Source organism: Hemiscyllium ocellatum, chromosome 25 (assembly GCF_020745735.1).
Source record: "Hemiscyllium ocellatum isolate sHemOce1 chromosome 25, sHemOce1.pat.X.cur, whole genome shotgun sequence".
Classification (NCBI taxonomy): Eukaryota; Metazoa; Chordata; class Chondrichthyes; order Orectolobiformes; family Hemiscylliidae; genus Hemiscyllium; species Hemiscyllium ocellatum.
This window is the reverse complement of record NC_083425.1, coordinates 36518167-36533739: the sequence shown is the minus strand read 5'-3', so window position 1 is coordinate 36533739 and position 15573 is coordinate 36518167. Positions and strand designations below refer to the sequence as shown.

The following is a 15573-nucleotide window of genomic DNA, read 5'->3' as shown; positions in this document are numbered from 1 at the left end:
AGTTTTTCCCAGCAATTTGTTTTTGTTTGCAATTTCCAGCTTCTACATTTTTTGGCTTTTTTTTTGTAATGTGTCCATGTCATTAATTGGGCAGCTCGTTCATGAGGCAGAGTGACAAGCAATGGCAGGGCTTCAATTCCTGCACTGCATAAGGGTATTATATAGGCCCCAACTTCTAAACTTACCCTTTGCCTGAGGTGTGGTGCCTGTCAGGTTACAGTCCCCAACAGTTGTCCATCTCTCTCACATGCACATTGCATTCAGTTCTGAGCACTGTACTTCAGGATAGAGTTAGGTGAAAGTGGGTACTGCAAATGCTGGAGATTAGAATCAAGATTAGAGTAATGCTGATAAAAGGGCTTTTGCCAGAAACGTCTTTTTTTCCTGCTCCTTGGATGCTGCCTGACATGCTGTGCTTTTCCAGCACTACTCTCATCTTCAGGATAGAGTTGACAATGCTGGCTGAACATTGTATAGAAGATATTGGCAGAAGAGACATCTAAGGAAACATGAGAAAGGAGAACATGAAGTACTCTACTGAACCCATACAAAATCCCATTTCATTATAATGGAGACATTGTAGCGTGTTTTGAGAAGATTTGTAGCTCAGGTTGAGGTTCTGGATGTAGGTTTGCTCAGAGCTGGAAGGTTCATTTTCAGACATTTAGTCACCCTATATGTAAGAGTGCGAGAGAGAGAGAGAGAGAGATGTCGCGTTGTGGCTAGTTGATGTTCATGTAGCCTGGTGGCTACTTTTCTGCCTGTTTGTTCCAGTCCTTGCATGTTAATTTTGTAAATGACATTAGTTTTGCTTGTCTGTGTAGGATCTTTCAAGTTCATTAGCTACTGTTTTAATGTGTTGGTGGGTTTGGGGGCTACCGTGATGCCAAGGGGTCGGAGTAGTCTGGCAGTCATTTCCGAGATGTCTTTGATGTAGTGGAGAATGGCTAGGGTTTCTGGACAGGTTTTGTCTACCTGTTTGGGTTTGTTGCTAAGAAATCTGTGGACTGTGTTCATTGGGTATTCGTTCTTGGTGAATACACTGTAGTGTGTGGTGGCTCGTTGGAATAATGTTGTAATACAGCTTCATTTGTGGATATTGAGGTGATTGCTTCAGTAGTTCAATATTTGGTCTGTATGTGTTGTTTTCCCGTAGATGCTGGTTCAAAGTTCCCCATTGGCTGTTCCCTCTATTGTGATAGGTTGTCCCACTCGAAGTGGTGTCCTTTCTCATCTCTATGTAACGATACTAATGAGAGAGGGTCATGTCGTTTTGTGGCTAGTTAATTTTAATTTATCCTGGTGACTAGTTTTCTGCCTAGTCATTCAACAAGCCACCACATACTGCAGCACAGAGGAACTATGCAGAGCACAGGAAAATCATTAGTGTATTCAAAAATAACAGGTACCCACGAACATAGTCCGCCGATTTCATCAGCAACAAACCCCAACAAGCAGACAAAATGCATCCAGAAACCCGAGCCACTCTCCCTACATCAAAGACATCTCGGAAATGACTGCCAGACCACATAGACCCTTTGGAATCACGGTAGCTCACAAACCCACTAACACACTAAAACAGTAGCTAATGAACTTGAAAGACCCTACACAGACAACAAGCAAACTAATGTCATTTACAAAATACCATGCAAGGACTGTAACAAACATTACAATGGACAAATAGGCAGAAAACTAGTCACCAGGATAAATTAAAATTAACTAGCCACAAAACGACATGACCCTCTCTCATTAGTATCGTTACATAGAGATGAGAAAGGACACCACTTCGAGTGGGACAACATATCCTTCCTTGGACAAGCCAAACAGAGACATGCAGGAGAATTCCTAGAAGCATTGCATTCCAACCGGAACTACAACAACAAACACTGACTTGTACCTGATTTACCACCCCATTGAGAAAACTAACAGGAAAGGACATCACCAACCCAAAGAAATGCAAACATTCAAATAGAAAGCAGGAATCATCAGCAGTGCTTCGTCCAGAGGCTCACTGAAGATGTTACCTCGAATGGTCACAATGTCCGAAAATGAACCTTCCAGCTCAGTGAGCAAACCTACATCCAGAACTAAGACATATTGTAAAAATATTTACCAATTTCCACAAGCTTCAATTTTAAAGGAAAAGTTAAGCAGGACTAAAATCTAACTTCATAACTTTCAAGATACCCCTTACTCTGAGCAGGCTTTTGTAATTGTTGCAGCAGCAACGCTCACTCTTTTTACTTCCTGAGTCACTTATTGGAAAATATAAGCAATCAAGTCCATACATGCCAGAACTGGTTTACTTTTTAAGTGTACAGTCAGATCAATATTTCCAATGAATGATAAGACTACAAGAGATAAGAGCAGAATCAGGGCATTCCATTATGGCTGATAAGTTTCTCAACCCTGTTCTCTTGCCTTCTCCCTGTAATCATTGATTCTCTTGCTATTTGAGAGATTTTGTATGAATTTCTATAGTCACTAGAAGATGCCGATTCTGGTAGTTTCTCAGTGTGTGTTAGTAGCCCTACCTTTGGGGAGTATGCAGGCCTTGGAGGGAATGCAGTAAAGATTTCATAGAATGATTTAGAGGCTAAAAGAGAACTGTAGGCTGCTGTGTATGTGAGAGATACACACAGATAGAGAAGGATAACTAGTGGCGAGTATAACCCGAGGGGTACCACATTACAGGCAAGGGGCAAGTCTGAGAAGGTTGGGCCTTCATGGTGACCTCAACCAATATAGGAATTGAACTTCCTGCTGTTGATGTCCCTCTGCATCACAAACCAGCCATCTAGCGAATAGCATGGACATATTCTTGTTGAGGGCAAGGTGCCTCAGGTAGGCCTGTATTCCCTTAGATATAAAGACTGGCAGGTGTTCTCAAAGGAGTTTAAACGGATTAAAAGACCAACAGGGTAGATATGTCCTCTGGTTGGGTAAGTCCAGAATAAGACAGCATCTTTTTTCACACAAAGGGGAGTGAAAATGGAGAAATCTCTCCCCAAAACATCTCAGCTCACAATTCCAAGATCAAGATTCATGGTTTTGGTTGGGCCAGGGAAGGACAATGGAACCAAGGTGGGGTAGGCAGAGTTGATACAGATATGCAATGACCTAATAAAAATGTTGGAAAATGCCTGTATTCCTGTGTGCTCCACCAGAGGGAGTATGCTGATAAATTCAATCATTGAGCTACTAATCAGTTAAATCCAGACTCTCTCATTATGGAAAGCCTGTATTTTCTCAAATGAGACACACAGAGTGCTAGCCTCCTAATTAGTTGGACATATCAGCAAATTTCCCATATGCACTTCTGAGTCCCTCCATGTCCTCTACCCAGGAAGGCATTTCCGAACCCTCTAATAACAAAAGATAAAGAAACTCAAATTTGATGTTCCTGAGTCTCGTGACCTTTTGGATGTTGCAGCCTTGGTTTTTCCACCTCCAATTGCTAACATTAAACATTGCGCTGTAGGATTTGAGATACATGAAAACGTACAGTTTTTTGATTTTAACTTTTATTTCTTAAAATTTACAGACATTGGTAAAAATATAGTTTCTAAAAATTGTGTTTGAATTTGGACAACAAATCGTTCTGCTATTTCAGACAAAGCTATAGAGCAAGAAATACTTCGATCTCTGCTTGTTATACATAGGAATAAAACTCCTCTCTGCAACTTGCAGTGTCTCTAACTCAGAACTTGTGCTAATTAAATCAGACTACACGTGCTCCAATCCCAAACACAGTGCACTGACAAAATCAAAGTTAACAAAAAATAGACACACGTATACATAGGATTAATCTCAGCTGAGGTTTCCGAGGGCTATAATAGGCATTTCACTTCAACAGAAACTTTTCCAAATTACCGCCAGTATAGGTCAGATACTTTTTTTTAATATAAAATGTACAATCTGTTGTGTAAAGAAGGAAAATGCAAACCAATGATGAGATATAATGCCATATTCAGACACAGACCATGACTGTAACTAGATTAATCCTCAATGTACTGCCCAGAACTAAGACTAAATCCAGCAACTCAAAATTGGTGTAGAGGCACTGCTCCCCAGGGTAATGTGTGAATCCCTTGAGAAACCATTTATCTTATAAATCAGGCAGGGACCTTGTCACAAGTCCCAGGTGTCACCTTTAGAGGAGATCCAGAGGGTTAAACTACAAATGCTGGGGTACAAAGTCTCTGACCTCAAGCAACCCAACACAACATTACAATTAGAAATTAGGAACTGAAGGATCCAAGCTGTCTCATTAATGTTTTTGCAGATTTACACATTAACATCACTGACTTGAACCACTCCTTACAAAATCTCTTTACAACTTGGCACACTGAGGAAGTAACTCTCGCTTGATCAGTGCTGAAGAATTTCAGTCTGCATTGTATGAATTCTAAACCTAGCTTTTATTGAACTGAATTGAAATCCAAAGTGAAAGCCCCACTGAAAGCAAATGGCAAGCCCGTCAGATTTCCAGGTTTTGGAATTGTTTCAGATTGGAACTCATTTGTAGCCAATGAAAGTAGATTATTCACATCATTGATAGTGAGAAAGCCACAGGGTGCATTCAGTCTATCGCAATGCCATCTGAAGTACAGCAGGAGATGGGAGCATTGTGAACAGGATGGAATGAGTTAATAAAACACCCAAAATACAACAAAAAACAAAGGATAATGATATTGCAGATAAAAACAAATAAATGAGTCCCCATCATCCAATCCCAGAGATTAAAAAGGTAAAAGCAAAAATCAAGACTAATGAACAAATCTTTACCCTGTTGTAACAAGTGTCAAACAGGAAATATAAAAGTATTAATAACCAGATCAGCACCAACTGGACCATTTCTTAGCAGGTTAATGGACTTGATACCACATTCTCATGGAAGGGGTGAAAAGATCAAAAATGACTTGCACTCTCCCCAGAGAAATACAGGGCAGCAGTTACCTCCATAGCTGTAGGGCCAGTTTATATCTTGCTGTGATCTGACTCAAAGCTTCATTCACCATACAGAACGGAGAGGGTTGGTCTCTGAAAAGGAGACCTGAAACCTAAAGAGTTGATGGGAAAGATATGGGATGAAGGAATATGATAAGCAGGGATGAGATTCCATGGATCAGATGGGTTCGAATTGTATTCTAAATGAAAGCCCAAATTAAGTTCTTGTATGGCAACAATTTCCAGTAACCTGAATCATTTGGAATGTTGGCAAAATGGTCCCACATCCATTCAAGAGAAATGCACACTCCTCAACAGTTAGTTGGAGCTTGGATTGGGACCGTAACCAATTTACAAGTGATTCTGATGGGCAGCAACCTGCCCAAGGTCAACACAGGCCAGTGAGACACAAGCACCCTTGCATGGAGTTTGTGGTCTGTCAGCACTAATTAGAACATCTTTACCATCTTGAAAGCAGCCATCGCCCATTACCGAAGCTTTGTCTAGTAACAAACTAAATTGGTTCTTTGCTAGTGAATGCAACTTGCCGATTTCAGTTTGCAGATTAGACTGGATTTTAATACTGGAGAATCTAAATTTAACAGAAATATCATAATTGCACATAGCAGATTAGAGAAAAATGAAACACAAAATTTGATCTGGTCATTGGCAGAATGATGGTTCTTTAATAAGTAATTTGTGTGGGTAATTTCAAACAAATCATGACAAGAGATTCAAAACCTTCTGTTCATCAGGAGGAAGGAACAATATCTCCAGAGAATTACCAGGTTTGTGACTGAATGGTTCAGTGTTCACAGCGCAGGACTCAGTTGTTCGAAGAGATTGGAAATGTATCCTGCTTTTATTCAAAGTGACCAGGTTAAGCTCAGGACTGTCTACAAAAGTCTGGTCTGAAACTGCACACACTTCACCAAAAGCTCAGCAAGTCAGCAGCACAGAGACTTGAAAAAGGTGGAGAGAGGAGAGTGTCCACAACCTCACAATGCTGCCCCTGTCCAAGTGAGCACTGGCATCAGGAGCAACTGGTGAGAGATGCCTGAGGGATTCCACCACACCATGCACAGCTACTGGGGGAGACAGCACAAACACAGAGTCTACGTCAGAGGACTAGTCACAGTGGGATGGGGGAAGGCTCATTACCCTGCTCGACTAACAAAATCAGGCCAACGACAACCTGACCTGGATCGGAGCAAATGGGGAAACGGACATAGAGAGGGGCTCACCCCTCGGAATGTAGCAGGTTAAGACTCACTGGGCTTGGGAAAACAAAATTACCAGAGAAATTAACTTTTTCTGAGGTTATTAAAGCAGAAGCTTAGATTAGCGAAGGTTCTTTTTTCTTTACAAGTTGCTGAATAGTTCATTCTTCTTGCTCCAGTCCATCTGTGGGGCCCGCTTGCTGGAGCGTTTCGAATGCACCTTCTCCTTGGCCTCTGCTGCCGAGGTACTGAGGCTCAGACCCACCTCGTCAACTGTTTTGTCACTTTCAGGCTGGGGCTGTCAACCAGAGAGAGAGAGAGAAAGAGAGAGAGCGTCAGTTTCCTCTGTGACCACGACCTGCTCAGACTAAACATCAAAGACCTGCATTTGCAAAGCCACTGTCACCACCTCCAGTCAGCCCATAATTATACAACAAAAAAAAAGTTGTGCTGCACTCACCACCTGAAAAATGTCTCAAAACACAGCACTGCCTGAAAAAGCACACGAAGTTTAGGCACAGCAGAGAAAAAAAACATGGAAATCATAATTATAACAAAATACCTTGACCACTGGGGCACTTGTATCCCTGGATGGAGTTGTTGGGGTTGATGGAGCAGATGAGGAGTTTGAAGATGGTGCTGGTGTGGGAGTCACTGTCGCAGAAACATCTCCGTTTGCCTGAAAAGGGAAGGAGGAGGAAGAGGTCAGTCATCACCCGCTTCATGGAAAGGTAAGAAGAAATCAAATCTAGCCAGAGCAATGCTCAGTGACAGATGTGTGTACCATCTACAAATCACAATGCAGAAATTCATCAAGGCTTCTTAGCATCTGTTGACCATTACCATCAAAAAGGACAAGGGCAGCAGGTACATGGAAATACCACCAGGCTCCCCCCAAACTACTCTCATCCTGACTTAGAAGTACATCGCCGTTCCTTCAATGACTTTCAGGGTCAAAATCCTGGAACTCCCTCCCTAACAGTGTTGCAGATCTACCTATACCCCAAATGGACTGCAGCAGTTTAAGAAGGTAGCTCTCCACCACCTTCTCCAAGCAACAGAAATGCCAGCCAGCAACGCAACCATTCTCTGAATGAACTAAAGAGACAACCTCCGCCTCTCTCTCTCTCCTGCTCAGCTCTGCTGAATCATGCAGGGAAACACCAGGGAAAGAGATAGGAAAGATCTGGCGTCAGTATTTCACATTCAACATCCTCCTCCGTTTCAGATGAGTGGTAAGAGATTCACTTCCAGTTCTCTGCCCGAGTGAAGACAGTTTGCAGCCACAGCATAAACTAACCACAGGATGTCGCTATTACACAGAGAGCCTTGCATGGATCTATATCTCAATAATAACAAAACAAACTTCAAAAGTGGTACTTTTCAGGCTCAAGCTCTCCTTTTCTCCAAAACATAAGCTTCTCATTGAACTGTCTAACACAGAGGGAAAATTGACTTCAGTAAGCTGAACAGCTCAGCAAAACAGGTTATCTGAGCACGATGCTCAGTGATTACTTACAAGGATGGGGATGTGTGTGTGTTGTGCGTGCACACGGTGGTGGTGGTGGTGGAGGTTGTGGAGATCATGTGAATATACTATCCCTGGACCAAAGGTCCTGAGGTCCAACTACATTTATGCCTTACTCAGGGATAATTACACCTTGCCCCTGCAAGGAGGGAGATGACAGAGAGAAGGACAGCTGATACTAGATGGAAAACTAAATTGGGGATAAATATTGAGTGACCATTTGGTTCATCCTTTTGATCTTTGGGATGTGGGCGAGATAAGAAAGGACCCTTTATTATTTAGACTGATGCCACTTGGAGTGGGTCCAATATCCACTACCAAAGGCACTGATGTCACTTTCCCTTCTCTGAGCCAGTTGGACTTTTAGTCTCAAACCTTTGACACAAATCCATAAATACCCAATTTTATAACTTATCCTTTAGTAGAATCCAAACTCTAAGTCACAGATTCAGCCATCACGCCACTGACATTGCTTGGGTTCAAGGTTTATCTCCTGTTGGGGGCCAGTAACTGTCCAGGATGGGAGCATCACAGACTCCCTGTTGAGCTTTTTATAATCAGCTTTCCATAGTCCAGTGTCTACTGGACAACTGACAGTTTGAGATTCTAGCATTTGCAAAGGATTGAGTGTGACAGCCAATCGGAAGCCAATCCAGGGTTTTAGTGACAATGGCAACATCAAAACAGCAACATCTAAATTCTAACCAGTTGAACTGCACAAAATTGTCTTTGTAACAACAGTTTACCTTTGATATACATCAGTCACGTCTCCGGTATATTTCTGATGCACAAAGCATTCATAAAGGCTCAGCAAACAGAAACGTGGATGAGCAGATCTAACATTTAACTGCACAGGTCACTTGAAACTTTAGTAGAGGAACTTTTGGCAAGACTAGGTTAGCGAAGAATTGAGAGTCACTAGAATCATGTCAGGTGGACAGTTGCATGTTAACAGGCACTGCTGCCTCACAGTGCCAGGGATCCAGGATCGATTCCACCTTTGGACAGACTATCTGTGTGGAGTTTGCACATTTCTCCGTGCCTGTATAGGCTTCCCTCTGACAGTCCAAAGACTAAGTGGATTAGCCATGGAAAATGCAGGGTGATCGGGTAGTGGGTTGAGTCTGGGTGGGGAGCTCCTTGGAGGAGTGGTGTGGATTTGATGGGCTGAATGGCCTGCTTCCATACTGTAAGGATTCTATAAACTGTGCAGTTTTTTTCCTGTCACTTCGTGATGTTATTCAGGGTCAACAAGTGATTACAAGCCACAACAATAATTATGAAGACTGGAACAGAAGGAGACCAATTAACCCCTTGAATCAAAGTTGCCAATCAATTAGATTAATCGCTGATCTGTCTCTTAACTCCATTCAACAGCCTCTGTACTCCATGGTGTAACAAAATCTACCTATTGCAGTTTCAACTTTATTCAATTAGTCTCTCAAAACTTCTCGGGAGAGAAATCCAGATTTCTACTTGTCCTTATGTGGCGCTGGAAAAGTGCAGAAGGTCAGGCAGCATCAGAGGAACAGAAGAATCAACATTTCGGGCATAAGCCCTTCATCAGGAAACTGCCTAACCTGCTGTGCTTTTCCAGCACCACACATTTTGACTCTGATCTCCACCATCTGCAGTCATTATTTTCTCCTTTATGTAAAGGAATGCTTTCTGACATATCACCCCTGACTGGCCAGTCTTAAATTCTAAGGTTCTGCTCCTTTGTTCTGTACATAACTGAACCCAGTTATCTAACAGGAACAAGGAGACCATTTAACCACTGGAATCTGTTTCGTCATTTTAGAGTCAGAGACAGAAAAAGGCTCTTCAACCCAGTGAGCCGGTGTCAAAACTAACTATTCTAATCCCGTTTTCCAGCATTTAGCCCACAGTCTTGTCTGCCTTGACATCACAAGTGCATATGTAAATACTTCTTGAATGTTATGAGAGTTTGTCTCTACCACCCTTACGGGCAGTAAGTTCCAGATTCCCACCATCGTCTAGGTGAAATCTTTGCATCCTTACATCCCATCTAAACCATCAGCCCCTTAACTTAAAGCTATGTTCCCTGGTCACTGAGCCCTTTATCAAGGGGAAAGTTGGCATTTAATGGCATCATGGTTGATATGTGACCTAACTCCACCATACCGACCTTTGGCCATATCCCCTAATACCTATGATTAATTCAAATCTATCACTGTTTTAAAATTAACAGTATATCCAGCATAAGTTGCAAATGTGAATGCAAAACCTCATTTCAGTCAGCCTTTGCATGTAGGAGTGCTTCCTAATTTCACTTCTAAACATTCCAGCTCCAAGTCTTAGGCAACATCCCGAGTCCCAGGCTCTCAAAACAACTCCACCTCTATCCAACCTCTGTGTTCCTTTCAATTTGAAAGCCTTGAACAAATCACCCCTTAACTTTCTAATTTCTAGGTAACACAGCCTTAGTTTATGCAAAAATCGCCATATAATTGAACCCTTTGAATCAGGGTATCATTCTGCATCTTAAGTGGGTCTATTCAGTACTTGATGTCACTGTTACAGAGCCTTCACTCTCTCAGATTCCAGTTCCCTTGCATTAAAAATTCTAATGGCTTATTTCATGTTATTTTTTGAACTCGTCTGCTAACTTAGGTGATTTCAGTACAGTCGGTCCTGCTAGAATAGGTTTCTTCAATGCAAATTGGCTTGAACGCAATTGAAGAATTTAAACGGTTATTTGTAGAATGCAAACTTGCCTTTCTCTGTATTGACTATAACATGACTCTGGCCCCCCTAGTTTAGATGGCACTGCTATTGCGCAATTTTCTTATAAAGTGAGATTGCACAAGACGGAACTATTGTGTTATATCAGAAGTGGCTTGCACTTGGGTCCCCGAATATGGAACTTGGTTAGTTCAGTTGGCTACTTTACTAGTACACTGATCAGATTAAGGCCAAAAGAACAGAGTTCAATTCCTATTTCAGCTGAGATGGACTCTGGTCTGCCCCTTTGTCTCACCAAGTCATAAAATGATTGCTTTTAGCCAATAATCAATTCCAGATTGTTTTCGGGCAGAGAACTCTATAAGAGGAATCCCCACATCTCTCTGCTTAACCTCAGTCCCCAACTTACCACCATTTAAAAGAAATTCTGGGAAGTCTTCCTGGGGTCTTAACTCCACTTTCCTGGCACTTCTTCATAACCTTTGACTCCCTTATAGATCAACAATCCGTTCAACTCAGCATTAACTATATATATTCAATGACCCAGTCTCCAATGATCTCTGTGGAAGAGAATTCCAAAGACAAACAAGCCAAAGGGAAGATATTTTTGTTCTTCTCTACAAGGTGAAGAGGATGACCTCAGACTTTCAATAAAAGGTACCACATACAAGATTACTATACAAAAGGAGAGCTCATGGTGTTGGAGGTGATATATTAGCACAGATACAAAATTAACTAAATAACAAAAAAAATTAGAATCAGTAAGTAATTGTCTGCATGCTGTGGAACTGAGTGCCTCAGGAATCGTGTTGAGGTCTCCTCTATGCTTGATCTATTTTAATGACTTGATAAAGGGATTGCCTGTACTGTAGTCAAATTTGCTGACAATATGAAGATAGCTAGGAAAAGAAACGTGTGAGGAGGATATAGAGACCTTGGAAAGGGATTATAGATAATTTAAGTCAGTGACAAAAAAAAATTGACAGATTAAGTATAACCTGGGAAAATGTGAGGTGGTTCAGTTTAGACAATAGACAATTGGTGCAGGAGTAGGCCATTCAGCCCTTCGAGCCTGCACCACCATTCAATATGATCATGGCTAATCATTCCTAATCAGTATCCGCTTCCTGCCTTATCTCCATAACCCTTGATTCCACTATCCTTGAGAGCTCTATCCAACTCTTTCTTAAATGAATCCAGAGACTTGGCCTCCATTGCCCTCTGGGGCAGAGCATTCCACACAGCCACCACACTCTGGGTGAAGAAGTTTCTCCTCATCTCTGTCCTAAATGGTCTACCCCGTATTTTTCAGCTGTGTCCTCTGGTTCAGCACTCACCCATCAGCGGAAACATGTTTCCTGCCTCCAGAGTGTCCAATCCTTTCATAATCTTATATGTCTCAATCAGATCCCCTCTCAGTCTTCTAAACTCATGGGTATGCAAGCCCAATTGCTTCAGTCTTTCAGTGTAAGGTAATCCCTCCATTCCAGGAATTGACCTCGTGAACCTACGCTGCACTCCCTCAATAGCCAGAATGTCTTTCCTCAAATTTGGCGACCAGAACTGCACACAGTACTCCAGGTGTGGTCTCACCAGGGCCCTGTACAGCTGCAGAAGCACCTCTTTGCTTCTATATTCAATTCCTCTTGTTTAATAGGAGCAGAACATTATCTTAATGGAAAGACTATGGAGTATGGCACTGCAGAGGGATCTGCATATCCTGGTATATGACTTCGCATAACTTAGGTTCTCAGGAATGAATACTGCTCTTTCTTACAAGTAGGGATGGACTATAAAAGTGTGGAGTCTTGATACAACTGTACAGGACATTAGTGATACTGCACATGGGGCAAGTTTTGCTTTTCGTGCTTAAGGAAGGATATACATGCATTGGAGTCAGTTTGGCAAAGATTAGCTCCACTGATTCTTGGGATGAAAGGGTTGTCATTGGAGTTTAGAAGAATAAGGGGTGGTGACCTTACTGAAACAGAAAATCCTGAGGAGGCTTGACAGGATCGATGCTGAGAGGATGTTTTCCCACTTGGGATTATCTAGAGTTAAGGGACGGTGTTTTAAGATAAAGAATCTTTCACATAAGATGAGGAGTCTTTTTAGATAGGAGGGTTAGTCTTTAGAATTCTCTTCCCAGACAATGTGGAAGTTGGTTTATTCAACATATCGAATATTGAATTTTCTGATCAAAAAGGAGTCTACAATTAAGAGGAGACAGCAGGAAAGTGGAGTTAAGATGACAGTCAGATGAGCCACGATCTTAGTGAATCACAGCAGGCTGAAGGGCCAAATGGCCTACTTCTACACCAGTTTCTTCTCCTTATACTGAGTCTGTACAATAAGCTCAATCTGGCAATTATGCCCACTTACACATAAAATGAACATATTGTTACAAAGTCGAAAGAGTGTATGTTCACTTTAAGAGAGAAAGTATTTTCTGAATTTTAAAGTAAATTTAAAGAACAGCCGCAGCTGCCAAGCAGAACAGCTAAGATACAGGCTGTTCCAAAACCAATACATATAATAACTGGATGTTAAATAGATACCTAAGTTTTGTTTGCTGTTTTGACAACAATTCAAATTTAACCAATTAATTTAAAATTATGCCTAGGATACTAAAACCCAATTCAGTTTGAATTTATTGCATTGACAACATCAGACCAATGAGTGAGTACGATATCAGGGAGTATGAAACAAGGGCATTTTGAAATTTTGGTCACTGGAACTGCCACCGAACAGCAAAGCAACTGCCTTGGAGCCAGAGAGCGAATTGTCCATCCAACATCTTGCTCTCAAAGAAATAAGATGACCTTTTCCTCTAAAAGCAGTAAAACGTAAGACAATGACCCAAGGAGATCAGCAGATGGAAAATTGCAGACAGTGAAAATGACAGATTGTGTGGGCTTAAGATTAAAGTTAATGTAATGTTTAACTGTGTGCTATTGGAGCAGCATTTTTATAGAGTTGGAGTCCGATAGCAATTAGAGAAGAAAAAAGGGCTAGGATTTGTTAATAGTTTTTGTTTAGCGTTTTGTTAGGAAAATAAATTGTTACTTTTCTTTAAATAGTGAAAATTAGGAGTTCTCTTTCACTCACCCACACTTTTAACAGGTTACAAGGCAATTTTTCTGGGTATTTAGTTTTAATTACCTGAGGGGTTTGGCCTCTGCTTCATAACAATATCTAAAGACAACCTAACATTGCGAAAGGAGGTCATTAAAATAGTTGTACTATCAGTTTTCAACCTCTACCACATCATCTTCTGATGAAATGGATGCACCTTTCAGACAAAGCTGGTCTAACATTATTTAAACAACTGAATGTGTACTGCCTTGCTGAAGGCAGGATGTGCTTCTGTCTGAACTTTGTTAGAAACCTCTTGAATTTACCACTATCATTTACCACAATATCTCAAAAGTAAATGGGTGATGAAATTATGGAGAAAAGAACTGTTCCCAAATAAGATCGAGAACAAAAATACATCGATATGCCAATTTCCTACTTTATAAAACCCAAACATAATATGTAAACGATGGAGAATTTAACAAACTTAACCTGGCAGCACAAGGTCTATGGATTTTAATATAAACTGAGAATGCTGTAGGCCTTTTGTTTGGTATATTAATGGAAACTGAGATCTGCATGATGTAATATGTTAGTAGTATTTGTATGCTTGATGGTCATAACTATAATCCTGTTATTTTGTACTTTAGTTATAGCAATCATTTAAATAAAACTAAGTTAAGAATTTGAATTACTCGTTTCATTTGTATCATCACAGTTGATCCGAAGCCACCATAAATGTTTTAATAAACTAACGTGGAAGAAACAAAGAAACACAGGCCTCAAACACTACAAGAACGAGATCTTGGGGAAGGGCTTGAACGCACAAGTTTTCTTTTTGCAACGTCTGTAGCAATTTAGACATAACAATAACAGGAAGGAAGTTGTATCAGGCAGATCAAAGAAGTTATATCAGATAAAAAGATCAAGAACACAACTTAGAATTTCATAAACTGTACAGTAGAGCTGTTATTCAGGCCAATTAGTCTATAGTTATATACTGGCATTTATGCTCCAGATCACCCTCCTCCCATCCTTCATTAACTATTCCCATCAGCATTTTCTTCTATTCCTTTCTCCCTCGTGTTTATATCCAGCTTCCCCTTAAATACTTCTTTGCTATTCGCCTCAACTGCTCTTCATGGTAGTGACCTCCAAATTCTCACCATTTTCTGGGTAAAAGAGTTTCTCCCAAACTCCTTATTGGGTTTTATAAGAAAAACTGTTCTATACTGCTGAATCTAGAATTAACTCTCACACTAATAGAAACTTCAGTTTAATAATTGTGAACACTCGCCTATCACTCAGCTCCCTCGGTTTCATCTCATCAGTTCAGGATATTATACTGCACTGTATTACTAATCTTCATTCTGCACAATGACCTAACCCATGGTCAAATAGAGCAAGACCTGCACAATATCCAGTCTTGGGCTGACAAGCAGCAAGTAACATTCATATCACAAAAGTGCCAGACAATGACCATATTCAAAAAGACAAATCTAACTACCTCCTCTTAATATTCAATGGGGTTACCATGACTGAATCTCCCACTATCAACATCCTGTGGGTTATCATTGGCCATGAACTGAACTGGGCTAACCATATACATACTGTGGCTACAGACCTTGATCAGATGGGCCAATGAACGGTAGATGGAGTTTAATTTAGATAAATGTGAGGTGATGCATTTTGGAATGGCGAACCAGGCCAGATCTTATACACTTAATAATAGGGTCAGAAGTGTGGTGCTGGAAAAGCACAGCAGGTCAGGCAGCATCCAAGAAGCATAAGCCCTTCATCAGGAATGAGGTTTATGGGCTGTGGGCTGAGACGGGGGGGGGGGGGGGGGGGGGAGAGAATTAGCTGAGAATGCTATAGGTGATAAATGATACAGCCCTGGGGAGTGTTGCTGAACAAAGACCGAGGGGTGCAAGTGCATAATCCCTTAAAAGTGGAGTCACAGGTAGACAGGGTGGCAAAAGCACCCTATGGAACGCTTGGCCAAAACACTGAGTTCAGGAGTTGGGAGGCAGCTGTACAGGACAGTGGTTATGCCACTTTTGGAATATGGAGTACAATTCTGATCACCCTTCA

At 41.2% G+C, this 15573-nt stretch overlaps 1 protein-coding gene across 1 annotated transcript in view; it reads right to left on the bottom strand.

Annotated features, from left to right (window-relative positions):
• Positions 1-3540: 3540 nt before the first annotated feature.
• LOC132827642 (Na(+)/H(+) exchange regulatory cofactor NHE-RF1-like) overlaps positions 3541-15573 on the bottom strand; it is a 103476-nt gene continuing 91443 nt past the window's right edge. The window contains exons 5-6 of the mRNA XM_060844226.1: positions 6733-6849; positions 3541-6468 (exon numbers count right to left, since the gene is read on the bottom strand). Coding sequence (XP_060700209.1) covers positions 6313-6468; positions 6733-6849 — 273 coding nt within the window. The 3' untranslated portion in view covers positions 3541-6312. The remainder of the gene's footprint in view (positions 6469-6732; positions 6850-15573) is intronic.